Below are 16,355 nucleotides of genomic sequence, written 5' to 3' on the forward strand. Positions count from 1 at the left end.
AGTATTCTCAGAACATACATAAGTGTAAGAATCTTTTGAATACAAGAAAGAATCTTTTGGATATGGGACAGGTATTCGTATGTTTGTCACAACATGTGCACACACCTTTGAGGAGAGTATTGCCCTTTAAAGAGTTTGTTTTTAGAACACAGTCAGGTAGGGTCCCTTTAAAGAGTATGTTTTTAGAACAGTCAGGTAGGTGCCCTTTAAAGAGTATGTTTTTAGAACACAGTCAGGTAGGTGCCCTTTAAAGAGTACGTTTTTAGAACACAGTCAGGTAGATGTCCTTTAAAGAGTTTGTTTTTAGAACACAGTCAGGTAGGTGCCCTTTAAAGAGTATGTTTTTAGAACACAGTCAGGTAGGGTCCCTTTAAAGAGTATGTTTTTAGAACACAGTCAGGTAGGTGCCCTTTAAAGAGTATGTTTTTAGAACACAGTCAGGTAGGTGCCCTTTAAAGAGTATGTTTTTAGAACACAGTCAGGTAGGGTCCCTTTAAAGAGTATGTTTTTAGAACACAGTCAGGTAGGTGCCCTTTAAAGAGTATGTTTTTAGAACACAGTCAGGTAGGTTCCCTTTAAAGAGTTTGTTTTTAGAACAGTCAGGTAGGTGCCCTTTAAAGAGTATGTTTTTAGAACACAGTCAGGTAGGTGCCCTTTAAAGAGTATGTTTTTAGAACACAGTCAGGTAGGTGCCCTTTAAAGAGTATGTTTTTAGAACACAGTCAGGTAGGGTCCCTTTAAAGAGTATGTTTTTAGAACACAGTCAGGTAGGTGCCCTTTAAAGAGTATGTTTTTAGAACACAGTCAGGTAGGTGCCCTTTAAAGAGTATGTTTTTAGAACACAGTCAGGTAGGGTCCCTTTAAAGAGTATGTTTTTAGAACACAGTCAGGTAGGTGCCCTTTAAAGAGTATGTTTTTAGAACACAGTCAGGTAGGTTCCCTTTAAAGAGTTTGTTTTTAGAACAGTCAGGTAGGTGCCCTTTAAAGAGTATGTTTTTAGAACACAGTCAGGTAGGGTCCCTTTAAAGAGTATGTTTTTAGAACACAGTCAGGTAGGTGCCCTTTAAAGAGTATGTTTTTAGAACACAGTCAGGTAGGTGCCCTTTAAAGAGTATGTTTTTAGAACACAGTCAGGTAGGTTCCCTTTAAAGAGTTTGTTTTTAGAACAGTCAGGTAGGTGCCCTTTAAAGAGTATGTTTTTAGAACACAGTCAGGTAGGGTCCCTTTAAAGAGTATGTTTTTAGAACACAGTCAGGTAGGTGCCCTTTAAAGAGTATGTTTTTAGAACACAGTCAGGTAGGTGCCCTTTAAAGAGTATGTTTTTAGAACACAGTCAGGTAGGGTCCCTTTAAAGAGTATGTTTTTAGAACACAGTCAGGTAGGGTCCCTTTAAAGAGTATGTTTTTAGAACACAGTCAGGTAGGTGCCCTTTAAAGAGTATGTTTTTAGAACACAGTCAGGTAGGTGCCCTTTAAAGAGTATGTTTTTAGAACACAGTCAGGTAGGTGCCCTTTAAAGAGTATGTTTTTAGAACACAGTCAGGTAGGTGCCCTTTAATGAGTATGTTTTTAGAACACAGTCAGGTAGGTGCCCTTTAAAGAGTTTGTTTTTAGAACACAGTCAGGTAGGTTCCCCTTTAAAGAGTATGTTTTTAGAACACAGTCAGGTAGGTGCTCTTTAAAGAGTGTTTTTAGAACACATAGGTGCCCTTTAAAGAGTATGTTTTTAGAACACAGTCAGGTAGGTTCCTTTAAAGAGTATGTTTTTAGAACACAGTCCTTTAAAGAGTATGTTTTTAGAACACAGTCAGGTAGGTGCCCTTTAAAGAGTATGTTTTTAGAACACAGTCAGGTAGGTTCCCTTTAAAGAGTATGTTTTTAGAACACAGTCAGATAGGTGCTCTTTAAAGAGAGTTTTTAGAACACATAGGTGCCCTTTAAAGAGTATGTTTTTAGAACACAGTCAGGTAGGTGTCCTTTAAAGAGTTTGTTTTTAGAACACAGTCAGGTAGGTTCCCCTTTAAAGAGTATGTTTTTAGAACACAGTCAGGTACTGTAGGTGCCCTTTAAAGAGTATGTTTTTAGAACACAGTCCTTTAAAGAGTATGTTTTTAGAACACAGTCAGGTAGGTGCCCTTTAAAGAGTATGTTTTTAGAACACAGTCAGGTAGGTGCCCTTTAAAGAGTATGTTTTTAGAACACAGTCAGGTAGGTGCCCTTTAAAGAGTATGTTTTTAGAACACAGTCAGGTAGGTGCCCTTTAAAGAGTATGTTTTTAGAACACAGTCAGGTAGGTGTCCTTTAAAGAGTATGTTTTTAGAACACAGTCAGGTAGGTGTCCTTTAAAGAGTATGTTTTTAGAACACAGTCAGGTAGGTGCCTTTCGAGTCGACTCCGATGACGTTGCGAGCGGTGCAGCGGTAGAAGCCGGAGTCGCGGGGGGAGGGGTTCTGGATGATGAGCGCCCCCTGGGGGTGAAGGTACTTGTTCCCAAACAGGCGCGGCTGCGGGCTGACCACCAGGCGTGTCCTGTCGGGCGTTTCCCAGGCGATCTCGGGGCGCGGGAGCCCCGTGGCGGCGCAGTTGAGCTGCACGGCGACCCCGCGGCGGGCCTGCGTGGTGGGGGCGGGGCCGTTGGTGATGCGCGGCGCGTACGTGATGATGATGACGGGCACCGTGAGCGCGGCGCTGCCGTACTCGTTGGCCACGCGGCACACGTACGAGCCGCGGTCGTACACCGACGCCTGGGCGACGGACAGGGTTCCGTTGGGCAGGACGGCGTAGCGGCCGGCGCGCTGAGTTTGGGTCAGAACCACCCCGCTGGGCAGGGTCCAGCTCAAGCGCGTGGTGGTGGCGCCCTCTCTGGCCTGGCAGTGTAACTGCAGGCTGGCTCCGTTGAGGATGCTGATGGGGTTGCTGTAGCGGTTGCTGATCTCTGGGGGGCGCCCCTGCACCAGCACCACGCTCCGCTCCGCTGCCACCACCCCCCCACTGCGCCGCCCCGCGCACCGGTACACCCCCACCTCAGACAGCGACGGGTTACTGATGAGCAGCGTCCCATCGGGGCGGTGGTAGAACCGGGAGAAGCGGGCGCCGCTGGCCAGCGGGGAACCATTGGGCAGGATCCAGGTGAGGAGGGGCGGGGATGTGCCCTCCAGGGTGCAGTTGAGGGCGATGGGGGTGCCGAGCGTGAGGGGCCGGGTCTCTGACCTGGAGCTCGGTGATGGCGGGGCCGCAGGGGGTCTACTCTCGTCAGGATCCACCACCTCCAGCTGCACCAGCAGACGCGCCTCTCCGCCCTCGTTCCGCGCCACGCACGCCAGCGGTGCCGCCGCGTCTCCGCGCTTCAGCCCGCGGATCTCCAGCGTCCCGTTGCGGTGCACCGTCATCCTGCTGCCGTAGTACGGCGCGGGCAGAGCCACGTCCTCGGGTAGAACCCACACGATTCGCGGAACCGGCGTCCCCGTGGCCTCGCAGTCCAGAAGCGTCCGCTGGTCCCTCACGCCCCTCACCCGCACACTGTTGGCCACGCCCCTCAGCCCGTTGATGACGGGCGGAGCCACCAGGATCTCGAGGCGGGTCACCTGGCGGGCCTGTCCCGCGCTGTTCCGAGCCAGACAAGTGTAGTTCCCTCCGTCCAGCCGCTGGGCCTTCTGGATGACCAGGGTTCCGTCAGTGTGGATGCGGTACTTGTCCGAGGAGGCGGGGATGGTCCGGCTGGCGGGCGAGAACCACAGGACGGCTGGTGTGGGTTCTCCTTTCGCCTCGCAGCTCAGGGAGGCGGACTCGCCGTAGAGGACCCGCACCACCCCCTGGGTCCGGCTCCGGATGACCGGAGCGTCGGCCACCACCTTCACCCTCACCTTCATCTCGTCTTTGCCCACCTGGTTGTCAGCGTAGCAGGTGTAGTCGCCCTCCTCCCGCATGCCCACCTCGTTAAAGAACAGAGTCCCGTTGTCAAACACCACGTACCTGCGGGTGCGCCCGGGTCCGCTCACACTGGGGTTAAAGGTCATGATGCTGTTGACCATGGTTCCGTCTGGCAGAGCCCACTGGATCTTCGGGTTGGGCAACCCCGAGGCCACGCAGTCCACCCTGAGGTCCGAGCCGTACGTCACCTCCTGACTGGCCGCCGACTGCTTCTGCTCGATCTTGGCGGGCTTGGTGACCACGGCGACGCGCAGTGGGATGTAGTCGTCCCCCATCTTGTTCCGAGCCACGCACAGGTAGTCGCCCTCGTCCTTCTCCGTCACGGATTGGAGGGCCAGGGTCCCGTTGGGAAAGACTTTCAATCTGGGGTCAAAACTGGAGACATAAACAGACATGTTATTACATGACCTCGATGCTCATAGATAGCAATGTAACAATGTAATCACAATTCTTTGCTAACCTGTTCAATACAAAGAATTGTTTGCAGTGAATCAATTATAAAGCCAAAGTATAATATTGTATTAAAATGATTATGTCTGGTATAAATTATATCTACTGGGCTGCTAGTGAAAGTCTGCTTAGCCTGTGTGAGTTATCTGCAGTAGGCTTGCTTGTGTTTGAGTTCTGTCAGTCTGCCCCAGGGCAGCTGTGGCTACTGAGGTAGCTTACCACCACCGGTATGACTGTGTATGAATGACTACTGGACTCTGGACTCTGTAAAGCGACTTCGGGTATTTAGAGAAGCGCTATATAAGATTGAATGATTTTTATTATTATTATTTATTATCTAAAGCACAGTTAGCGGCTGGTGCTTTTAAAGGCGAAGCACAGTTGAGCTGATTTTCATACATTCATACACACAACTGATGTGTAAGCGGCAAACTCAACAAACTCAACTGAAATTAAGCCTAGCTAGGCAGCTAGCATTGCATTCTCATGATGTATGCTAGGTAGCCAGCTAGTCGCTAAACACTACCCCACCTAACTTGCAAAACAAACGAGCTTACCAAATCCAGAGGTCTGCTTTAAAAGTTTTACTTATGAAAGACTACTGTCCAATCAACCTTGAGCTGTTTTCACCTGTACAAAATGGATTCAGAGCCCCCTCATAGGCTCTCAGTGAAGCCCAGGCATGTTCCAAAATGACGAGATCAAAGCCAATAAGCTCTTTACTGCATTTAAATGAAGGGAGCTGCCCCAGGATCCCGAAGCCTGTTTGTGTTTAGACACCTGAGAGGGTTACCAGTAAGTGGCTAGCCTGTGAGGGTTACTTGTAGTTAGCTATGTTAGCTACATATAGCTATGAGCTATAGTTATGAGCTATGAGCTATATGTAGGCGGATAGCCTATATGTTACCAGCAGACGGCTAGCCTGTGAGGGTTACCTGTAGTTAGCGATGTTAGCTACATATAGCTATGAGCTATAGTTATGCGCTATGAGCTATATGTAGGCGGATAGCCTATATGTTTCCAGCAGACAGCTAGCCTGTGAGGGTTACCTGTAGTTAGCTATGTTAGCTACATATAGCTATGAGCTATAGTTATGCGCTATGAGCTATATGTAGGCGGCTAGCCTATATGTTACCAGCAGACGGCTAGCCTGTGAGGGTTACCTGTAGTTAGCGATGTTAGCTACATATAGCTATGAGCTATAGTTATGAGCTATGAGCTATATGTAGGCGGCTAGCCTGTATGTTTCCAGCAGGCAGTTAGCCTGTGAGGGTTACCTGTAGTTAGCGATGTTAGCTACATATAGCTATGAGCTATAGTTATGCGCTATGAGCTATATGTAGGCGGCTAGCCTATATGTTACCAGCAGACGGCTAGCCTGTGAGGGTTACCTGTAGTTAGCGATGTTAGCTACATATAGCTATGAGCTATAGTTATGAGCTATGAGCTATATGTAGGCGGATAGCCTATATGTTTCCAGCAGGCAGTTAGCCTGTGAGGGTTACCTGCAGAGGGCTAGCCTATGGGAGTTATATGGGGATAGCCTGTGCGAATCACCTGTATTGGGCATCCACCAGTTTCTTAGAGGGGGTCCTCCAAATGATCCGCGGCTCTGGGTCGCCGATAGCAACGCAGTGGAGGTGCAGCTGGGTGCCGTACCGCACTTCTGTCTTCTGGGGTGAGGAGGATGTGATGCGAGCGCGGCCCGAGGCGGCGGCGGCGGCGGCCGTGGCCGTGACGACCGTCAGGCTGACGGCCCTCCACGCGGCGCCGAGGGCGTTGGTGGCGGCGCACTCGTAGCGCCCACCGTCGGCCGGCGCCAGCGATCGCACGAACAGCGTCCCGTTGGGAAACACAAACAGGTTCCGCCCCGTCACGAACTGGGAGGGCCGGAGCTGTGTGTTGTCGGGGGTGGTCCAGCGGACGTCGGGCAGCGGAGCCCCCTGGGCCGAGCAGTGCAGGTAAGCGGTGCTTCCTTCGGGTAGCGAGACGTTGTCATGGCGACCCTGCAGGATGGTAGGCGGCAGAGCGGAGACGTGCAGACGCACGGTTACGGAGTCGGCTCCCGCCGCATTGCTGGCGATACACTTGTAGATGCCGCGGTCTGTGTAGCTGGCCTGGGTGACGCGCAGCGTGCCGTTGGGCAACAGCGCCACCCTCTGGGGCACGCCTGTGCTCGCCAGCGACCTCGTGTGGACCATGCCCCGGTCCGGTAGAACCCAGGTGACCAGCGGGCTGGGGTGACCCTGGGACTGGCATGCCAGGTCCACGGACTCGCCCATGTGCACGGTGGCGTCTCGGTAGCGGGGGCTCAGGACCCGGGGGTGCTCCGACAGCACGACGAGCGAGACCACGGCCCGGTCCTCCCCGTGCTGGTTCTGGACGCTGCACATGTACTGCCCCCGGTCCGACGGCAGCGTGCTCCGGATGATCAGGGTTCCGTTAGAATGGACCTCAAAGCGCTGAATCCTAGTGTTTTGGGCCACACTGGCTCCTGTGGGCAGTGACAGGTCATAACAGGTTAAAACAGAACTCACCGCCAACTGGACATGCTAACTGGACATGCTAACTGGACATGCTAACTGGACATGCTAACTGGACATGCTAACAGGACATTGCTAACTTGATTACAAATGTATCACAGGAAATGTATATGACTCAGGATCACAGTCTCAAAGATTATAGATGGGATCTACAGAAATCAATTACTGAAAAAGGACTCTAGTATCTAATATATATTAGATTAATTTCGATTAAATTAAATTATTTATTTAAATCGTGCATCTGTGTGTTCAACTCTATTCTCCTGTGTGCGCTGAATCGTGCATTTGTGTGTTTAACTCTGTTCTCTTCTGTAAGCTGTGAGTTGTGCATTTGTGTGTTTAACTCTGTTCTCTTCTGTAAGCTGTGAGTCATGCTGTGTTTAACTCTAAGCACGGGGCACCTGTGGAGACTTTGGTCCAGGAGAGGAAGGGCCTCGGCTCTCCGCTGGCCACGCAGGGCAGGTGGGCATCTGCTTCCGCTGGCACGGTTACCGTGGCAACGCCACTGGAGGATATCTGCGGCGGCTTCCCTCGGGCAGCTGGCACAGCTGGGCCGGGCTGGGCAGGATGCGGGCTCTTGGGACTGGTGGGGGAGGGGGGTGCCTTGGGTGGGGGCACGGGAGGGGTAGAGGGCATGGGGGTGGAGGGAGGGGCAAGGGTTGTGTGTCTGACAGGGGAGCTGTCGGGTCTGAGAACAGGACCAGTGTGTCGGGGATCTGAGTGGGAAAACCATCTCTGTCCTGGGTTAGGTGCCGTCTCTCTGTGAATGTTAGTTTGTCCTGGGTTAAGACTGTGCTCTCTGTCAGTTTGTCCTGGGCTAGGACTGTGCTCTCTGTTAGTTTGTCCTGGGTTAGGTGCCGTCTCTCTGTTAGTTTGTCCTGGGTTAGGAGCTGTCTCTCTGTTAGTTTGTCCTGGGTTAGGAGCTGTCTCTCTGTTAGTGTTAGTTTGTCCTGGGTTAAGACGGGACTCTCTGTCAGTTTGTCCTGGGTTAGGTGCCGTCTCTCTGTGAATGTTAGTCTGTCCTGGGTTAAGACGGGACTCTGTGTGTGTGAAGGTTTGTCCTGGGTTAGGTTCCCTGTCCCTGTGAATATAAGTTTGTCCTGGGTTAGGACTGTGCTCTCTGGGTATGTGTGGGCTAGCTACGCCCTCCCTGTGTGTGTCCTGTATCTGATTAATGCCATCCACTGTGCCAAGTCTTGCTCTCGTGGAAGATGTATCTGGGTGTATGGGTACCTCCTGTGGCCTTAGCCTGGATGTGTCTGGGTGTATGGGTACCTCCTGTGGCCTTAGCCTGGATGTGTCTGGGTGTATGGGTACCTCCTGTGGCCTTAGCCTGGATGTGTCTGGGTGTATGGGTACCTCCTGTGGCCTTAGCCTGGAGGGCCACAGCACGCTGGCCACTGCAGTAGTGGGGGCAGGGTTGGGGCTGGATGGATTCGAGGGTTGTGTAGTCAGCAGGGTTTTTGTGACACTAACTCTTCTGGGAAGCGAGGCTCTGTCCTTGTCTGTGGCAGGATCTGTTTTTTCAGCAGAGGTTCCTCCTGGAAGGGTTTGTCCAGCAGAGAGAGATGTTCTGGGCTGTATCTCGATGGTTCCGGTTCCCCTGGCAACGGTGGGTTTCTCCGCGGTAACCCAGCGTTCCTGATCAGCCCTGTTAATGTTTGTTGTTTCAAGACCACCACTGGGGTTCTGAGAGTTCTCACGTTCTTTAGTGATGTCATCCTGGTTGCTCGGGGCAGCTGAGGAGAATGGCTGCTGTGGCAACTGGATTATGATGTCATCAGAAGAGGGAGTTCTTGGCCCGCCAGGCTTTGCTGCCTTACTGAGGTCTGCATCTGGCCTCACTCTGGCGTGTGTGTGAGATGTGTCCGTGTGTGTGTGAGATGTGTCCGTGTGTGTGTGGTGTGCTGTCCCTCTGTGTGTGTGAGATGTGTCCGTGTGTGTGTGGTGAGCTGTCCCTCTGTGTGTGTTAGATGTGTCCGTGTGTGTGTGGTGTGCTGTCCCTCTGTGTGTGTGAGATGTGTCCGTGTGTGTGTGAGATGTGTCCGTGTGTGTGTTGTGAGCTGTCCCTCTGTGTGTGTGAGATGTATCCACGTGTGTGTGTGTGTGTGTCCCAGGTCCCGACTGCTCGACTGTGGTGCCCCCCCTGTGGGTCTCTCCCAGGGGGCGCTCAGCAGCAGGAGGACGGAAGCTCGTAAACCCTTTCTGATGACTCGAGTCAGACGGGGCACTGGGCTCGGGAGGCGGAGGCGGAGGCGGAGGGGGGGAGAGACGCTCCGCAGAGGCAGTGTCCTGGGAGGAAGTGTCCTGTGAGGCTGCTGTAGTGGAAACATGTGGAGCTCCACCACCGTCCACGTCATGAGCAGGCAGCTTTGTGTTTGTGTATAAAGAGCCGCCTGTGTTGGGCCGGGGCCTGTGGTGACTCACTCCGCCTGGTGACGGCGTCTGGCTGTCGGGGAGTGGAACAGCAGAGTCGGGGCTGGCTGCTGCCGTGGTGCTCTTGGCCCGCGGCGCCGTTTCTATTCTGGGCCGGGACGACGCCACCGTGGGCCAAGCCGGGGCCGAGGAGGAGGAGGATGAGGTGGAGGCGGGGGAGACGGCGGGCTGAGACGCGTGGCTCCTGTCCAGCAGGGGGGTCCTGGAGCCGCCGTCTGGTCTGTTCCTGACGCGGCCGCCGGGCCGTCTCCGTCTGCTGCCCCCCCCACCCCGCCTGCGGGAGCCCTTGCCCTGAGGCCACGCTGAGCTGCTGGGAGGGGTGAAGGGCGAGTCTGGGCTGGAGGTCATGGTGCCCAGGGTAGAAGAGGGGGTGGTGGTGGGGGTGGTCGGGCGCCCTGCAGTGCGGGTGTAGGGGTTCACTGCAGGGCTGGTGTAGGGGTTCACTGCAGGGCGGGTGTAGGGGCGCGCTGCAGGGCTGGTGCTGGTGGGGGGAGTTGTGGGGGGCTGCAGGGGTGTGAGCTCACCCTCAGAGCTGTGCTCTCCCTGTCCCTGAGGAAGTGTGCCCCCCGCCTCACCTGCTCACCAAGCCCCCCCTCACCTGCGTCTGACACATCCAGCCCCCCCTCACCTGCGTCGGACACATCCAGCCCCCCCTCTCCCTGATGCTGCACACTGGACTTCCTGTTTCCCTGAGATGGCGTCTGCATGTCCTTATCCTGAACACTGGACTTCCTGTTTTCCTGAGCTGGCGTCTGCATGTCCTTATCCTGAACACTGGACTTCCTGTTTCCCTGAGATGGCATCTGCATGTCCTTCTCCTGAACACTGGACTTCCTGTTTCCCTGTCTGTTCACAGCAGGAAGTCTTTGCCTACCCTGAGCTCTGTGTCTTCCTCTTCCTCTTCCTCTGGCGACATGTCTTTGGCCAGTCTGAGTGGAGTGTCCTTCCTCAGCCTCCGCATCAAGTCTTTGGCCAGTCTGAGTGGTATGTCTTTGATCATCTTCAGTATCAAGTCTTTGGCCAGTCTGAGTGGTATGTCTTTGATCATCTTCAGTATCAAGTCTTTGGCCAGTCTGAGTGGTATGTCTTTGATCATCTTCAGTATCAAGTCTTTGGCCAGTCTGAGTGGTATGTCTTTGATCATCTTCAGTATCAAGTCTTTGGCCAGTCTCACTCGTCTGTCTTTGCTCTTCTTGGCCAGTCTGAGTGGTATGTCTCTGATCAGTTTCAGTAGTGACTCTTTGTCCAGACTGCGTTGTGAGTTTGTCCTGGGTTTTGACTCGCTGTTTTACCTGAGCTGTTTGTCTGTTTCTCACCTGAGTCGTCTGTCTCTGTTTATTCTGGATCATGTGTCTTTGTTTCATCTGAGTTGTGTCTCTGTCTTTGGCCTGTGTTTGTGTGTGTGTGTGTCTATCCTGATGAGTGTGTTTTCGCCTTCCCTGAGGTGTGTGTGTGTGTGATCTCCCCCGTGATGCCGGTGCAGTGACAGTGGGTAGGGTTTCCGTGGTGACGCCAGCATCTGAACGTTCCCCCTCCGTGCTGGGCAGATCCGTGGCGTCGGCTGAAGATGTGCTGATGATGTCAGCAGTGCTGGCCGCCAGGAGAGGGCGGTCCGTCGCCTCGAGGTTGTTCGTCCGCTGGAGTGTGTGTGTGCTCTCGGTGAACAGGCCTGTGTCTGTGTCTGTGTCTGTGTCTGTGTCTGTGTGTGTGTCAGTGTCTGTGTCTGTGTCTGTGTCTGTGTCTGCGTCTGCGTCTGCGTCTGCGTCTGTGTCAGGAGCAGAGATCTGGTAGATGACATGTGTCTGCTCCTCAGCATACAGGGAGCGTATGTCCAGAGGGGTGTCTGTGGTGGGGTCTTCCATCTGATCCTCTGGGTCATATAAGTCCAGGGGGGTCTCTGTGGTAGGGTCTTCCATCTGATCCTCTGGCTCATATAAGTCCAGAGAGGTGTCTGTGGTTGGGTCTGGGTTCTGTTCCTTCTGTAAGTCCTGGGGGAACTCTGTTGTTGTTCGGGCAGTCTGGACCTCAGTGTAGAGGGAGCTGAAGTCCATTGGGCGTTCTGTGGTGGGTTCTGGAGTTGTGGATTCTTCTTCGGTCTGATCCTGTTCTGAGTAGTCCAGTGGACTCTCTGTCGTGGGGTTATCTGACTTCTGGGATGTCATGTCTGTGTCCGCTTCCTCTTCCTCCTGCTCGTCTGGGAACTCTGTGGTGACCGAGGTGAGGTCTGACGACTCTGGTGACATAGGAGTGGTCACCTCGTCGTCTGTGAGTGACGGTTCTGTGGGGGACGGAGACGGACTCGGCGTGGTGTTTCTGGTTCTGTCCCGAACCTTGGCCAGGATGTCGGCCCACCGCTCCGGATCAATCTGACTGTTCGACAGACCGACCCGTCGCCGCGTCGTCTCTACCGAGCCTCTCTCGTTACCGTGGGAACCGGGCCTGCTGACGATCTTCCTCTGCACCCCCCCCGGGCGTCTCCAGGAGTTCCGTGACGGATGCCCCCCCCTCCGCGCCCCTCCCTGTGGGACCCGTCTCCGCAGTGGGGGGGTCTCCGCGCTCCTCACGGACGACGCCTCCTCCTCGGCCTCCTGGACCCCCTCGTCTCCAGACGCCCCCTCTTCCTCCTTCTCCTCGCCCCGCTCCTGGGGGGCCTTCACACGCGTGGACACCCCCTTGGCCCCCTGGGGCTGGGCGGGAGGCCTCTGCAGGGGTTTCCCCGGGCGACGGGAGAGCGTGAGCTTGGTGGCGAGGACGTCCACGCCGTGCACGCTGACGGCCACACACTTGTAGTAGCCGTTGTCTGCGAGCTGGGCGTGGGGCAGGACCAGCGAGCCGTTGGGCGAGAGGAGGGCGCGGGGGGCGGCGGAGCTTGAGTGGGGGCTCAGCACGCGCCCGTCCGGCAGGATCCAGTGCCGCTCCGCGTCAGGCGACCCCGACGCCTCGCAGGGCAGGGCCACGCGCTCGGAGGCGAACCCCGACACCGGCGCCGTCACCCCCTCGCCCCCGGGCGGCGGGCTCGACGACTCCTCCACGGCGAGGCGGAAGGGCGTCGCGCTGAAGTCGCCGCCCGCCTGTGCCGTGCAGTAGTACAGCCCTGCATCCGCGTGATCCACCGCGCGGATCGACAGCTCGCCGGCCTCCGACACCGCCAGCCTCCCGTCGGCGCTGCGGTACGGGGCCTCGACCCGCGACCCGTCCGGCAGAACCCAACCCACCACCGGGTCGCCGGAGCTCGTCACGCTACACTCCAGCTGGACGGGCTTGCCCACCACCGTGGTGACGGCAGTTCTGGTGAGGTTGTGGTTCTGGACGAGCACCCAGGCCCGTCGCTGGGTCCTGGCCTTCTGCGGCTCCAGGAGCTGGGTGGTGCGAGCGCTCAGCAGGAGCCTGACGAGCTTCCCCGTGGACCGGCGCCGGTTCAGCTGCAGGTCCAGCTCGGGCTGCATGACCCAGCCGGGCCGGGCCCTCACGCTGGCCCGCACGCCCGTGAAGTAGAGGGCGTCCCGCTCCGGGTCTTGCCGGTACCGGTAGCTGAGATCCGGGTCCTTGCTCAGCATGACCTCCCGCTGCAGGTGTGCCGGGACGTCGCTGTAGTAGGCGATGAGTCGCCAGAGCCGCTCGTAGTTGCCCCGGTCGATCGGGCACTCCAGGTCCACGGAGAACGACACGTTGGCCGAGATGGCGCCGGTGCTGAGCTGGGACCAGCTGATCCGGGTCTGTTCGCCGGTGGTCTCCCGGACGCTGCAGTCCAGGTCCACCTTGTTGCCGTGTTCGTCCGTCAGGCCCAGGGAGACGTTGCCCAGCGCGGGTCGGAACTCCTCGGAGGCCGTCACCTCGCTCTCCGTGTCCTCGGGGGCGGAGCTCCTGTGGGCGGAGCTGATGACGGGGGCGGAGCAAGTGAGGTCGTCCATCTCCTGCAGCTCCTTCTGTCTGAGGGGGGAGGGGGAGGAGCAGAGAGGGCACAGCTGCCCCCCCTCGTACGCCCGGTCCTTCTTACACTTCAGCACTCCTGCACAGGCAGACACACATGGGTATATATATATTATATATGTTATACTAGAGTTCCTGTCATTTAGTTCTCACAGGCAGACATATATGGGTTATATATATTATATACGGTATGTTATACTACAGTTCCTGTCAAAGGACCTGCTGTTCTTCCTCTGCCTTTGATTCTGTCGCTCATAGAGCTGTCTGTCTGTCTGTCTGTCTGTCTGTCTGTCTGTCTGTCTGTCCTCACCTGTGGATCACTCATAAAGCTGTCTGTCTGTCTGTCTGTCTGTCTGTCTGTCTGTCTGTCCTCACCTGTGGATCACTCATAAAGCTGTCTGTCTGTCTGTCTGTCTGTCTGTCTGTCTGTCTGTCTGTCTGTACTCACCTGGGGATCACTCATAGAGCTGTCTGTCTGTCTGTCATCACCTGGGGATCGCTCATAGAGCTGTCTGTCTGTCTGTCTGTCTGTCTGTCTGTCTGTCTGTCCTCACCTGGGGATCGCTCATAGAGCTGTCTGTCTGTCTGTCTGTCTGTCTGTCTGTCTGTCCTCACCTGTCGATCACTCATAGAGCTGTCTGTCTGTCTGTCTCTGCTCACCTGGGGATCGCTGGGTCCAGGCCCTGAACCACCTCATGTCGCAGTCGCAGCTCCAGGGGTTGCCGTGCAGCGTGAGGCTCTCCAGGTGGGGCGTGGCCTGCAGCAGGAGGGCGCGGGGCAGGGTGCGGAGGGCGTTGTCGGCCAGGTGGAGGTGCCGGAGGGTGGAGAGGGGGAAGTGGCCCAGGAGGGAGAAGGTGCAGAAGGTGTGCGGGTGGAGCTGCTGCAGGCGGTTCCCCTCCAGCTGCACCAGACGCAGCGCCGTGAGGCCCTGGAAGGCGTCGGGGTGCAGCACCTCCAGACGGTTGTGGTCCAGATGGAGCCTCGCCAGACTCCACAGGCCCCGCAGCGCCTCGCGACGCAGCTCCCGCAGCTTGTTGTAGCTCAGCTTCAGCATCTGGGCAGAGAGCGAGAGAGAGAGAGAGAGAGGGCGTGTGTGTGTGGGTGTGTGTGTGTTTGTGTGTGTGTGTGTGTGTGTGTGTTTGTGTGTGTGTGACACAGAACGCCTACTTCCTGACTGATTGATCCCACAGCTGCTACATTCATGTGCACGACTCTCCAGGATAGACACACACACACTCTCCAGGATACACACACACACACAGACACACACACACACACACACACACTCTCTCCAGGATACACACACACACACACACACACACACACACACACACACACACACTCACACTCACACACACACACACACACACACACACACACACACACTCACACACACACACACACCCTCACACACACACTCTGGCTTTCTGTGACTACATGCTTTTATCCATGCAACTACTGCTGCAGCACACACTGTGCTCAGGTGGTCACACACTCATCATATAAATTCAGTGTGATATGAAGGTGTGTGTGTGTGTGTGTGTGTGTGTGTGTGTGTGTGTGTGTGTGTGTGTGTGTGTGTGTGTGTGTGATTTGAGATCTCCAAATGTTACTTTTCAGTGATATGAGATCTTTGGAATGCCCCGTTGGGAATATTTTGTGTAGGGATGTGAGATCTTAGAGAGTGTACTGATCGGAATATTACCTGCAGCGAATTGAGATCTCGGAATGCCCCGTCAGGAATGTTGTGGATGTCGTTCCCGTGCATCATGAGCAGTTCGAGCTTCCCGAGGCCGGCCAGCGAGGAGTCCGTGATCCGACCGATGGTGTTAAACCTGAGGATGATGATGCCCAGCAATGGCAGTTAAAGTGTGAAGTATCTGATGAACATTTAAAGTGTGAAGGATCTAATGAACAGTGAAGTCTGTTAAAGTGTGAAGTATCTGAGCAGTGAAGTCTGTTAAAGTGTGAAGTATCTGATAAACACACACACTCACTCACACACACACTGTTAAAGTGTGAAGTATCTGATGAACAGTACAGTGAAGTCTGTTAAAGTGTGAAGAATCTGACGAACTTAAAGTGTGAAGGATCTGATGATGAACAGTGAAGTCTTTTAAAGTGTGAAGAATCTGATGAACTTAAAGTGTGAAGGATCTGATGAACAGTTTAAAGTGTGAAGTATCTGATGATCAGCAGTGAAGTCTGTTAAAGTGTGAAGGATCTGATGAATAGTCTGTTACAGTGTGAAGTATCTGATGATCAGTGAAGTCTGTTAAAGTGTGAAGAATCTGATGATGAAGAGTGAAGTGAAGTGAAGTCTGTTAAAGTGTGAAGTATCTGATGAACATTTAAAGTGTGAAGTATCTGAAGTATCACACACACACACACACACACACCTTACCCCAGTGCAGTGCAGTGAAGTCTGTTACAGTGTGAAGTATCTGATGAACATTTAAAGTGTGAAGTATCTGAAGTATCACACACACACACACACACACACACACACACACACACACACACACCTTACCCCAGTGCAGTGCAGTGAAGTCTGTTACAGTGTGAAGTATCTGATGAACATTTAAAGTGTGAAGTATCTGAAGTATCACACACACACACACACACACACACACACCTTACCCCAGTGCAGTGCAGTGAAGTCTGTTACAGTGTGAAGTATCTGATGAACAGTGGTGCCAGTTACTGTGTGGTAGGGTCTAACAAGGCCATTCGTTATACAGTATTGATTTTAGAGCTCACACAGTGTAATTGTGTGATTCGAAAGAGGTAAATTATGCGTCTGGTTTAGGAGGAGTCGTCACACAAGCCTCCAGTTCACACACGCGTGTAAGGACCTGGATGCGACTGCCGGTGATTCCTGAGGACGAGCGCAAAGCCTACACACACACACACACACACAACACACACATACAGACACACACACACACACACACACACCTTACCCCAGGTTCATGCGCTCCACCTGCCGTGGTATCCCCGCGGGAATGGCCATCAGGGAGCGGAACGTGCAGTGCACCTCCGCGGACTGCTGGCACGAGCACGGTCG

General features: G+C 54.3%; 1 protein-coding gene across 1 annotated transcript in view; it reads right to left on the reverse strand.

The window, feature by feature from the left end:
* Positions 1 to 305: 305 nt before the first annotated feature.
* Positions 306 to 16,355, reverse strand: part of LOC105910993 (matrix-remodeling-associated protein 5-like) — a 17,455-nt gene continuing 1,405 nt past the window's right edge. Inside the window, exons 2-11 of the mRNA XM_042702868.1 lie at positions 16,252 to 16,355; positions 14,994 to 15,123; positions 13,949 to 14,342; positions 11,110 to 13,367; positions 10,233 to 10,595; positions 9,987 to 10,149; positions 9,056 to 9,933; positions 7,324 to 8,686; positions 5,937 to 6,873; positions 306 to 4,304 (exon numbers count right to left, since the gene is read on the reverse strand). The exon at positions 16,252 to 16,355 is cut by the window's right edge and continues 134 nt beyond it. Of these exons, the coding sequence (XP_042558802.1) occupies positions 2,357 to 4,304; positions 5,937 to 6,873; positions 7,324 to 8,686; positions 9,056 to 9,933; positions 9,987 to 10,149; positions 10,233 to 10,595; positions 11,110 to 13,367; positions 13,949 to 14,342; positions 14,994 to 15,123; positions 16,252 to 16,355 (8,538 nt within the window). The 3' untranslated portion in view covers positions 306 to 2,356. The remainder of the gene's footprint in view (positions 4,305 to 5,936; positions 6,874 to 7,323; positions 8,687 to 9,055; positions 9,934 to 9,986; positions 10,150 to 10,232; positions 10,596 to 11,109; positions 13,368 to 13,948; positions 14,343 to 14,993; positions 15,124 to 16,251) is intronic.

The sequence above is a fragment of the Clupea harengus genome, chromosome 21 (genome assembly GCF_900700415.2).
Source record: "Clupea harengus chromosome 21, Ch_v2.0.2, whole genome shotgun sequence".
Taxonomy (NCBI): domain Eukaryota; kingdom Metazoa; phylum Chordata; class Actinopteri; order Clupeiformes; family Clupeidae; genus Clupea; species Clupea harengus.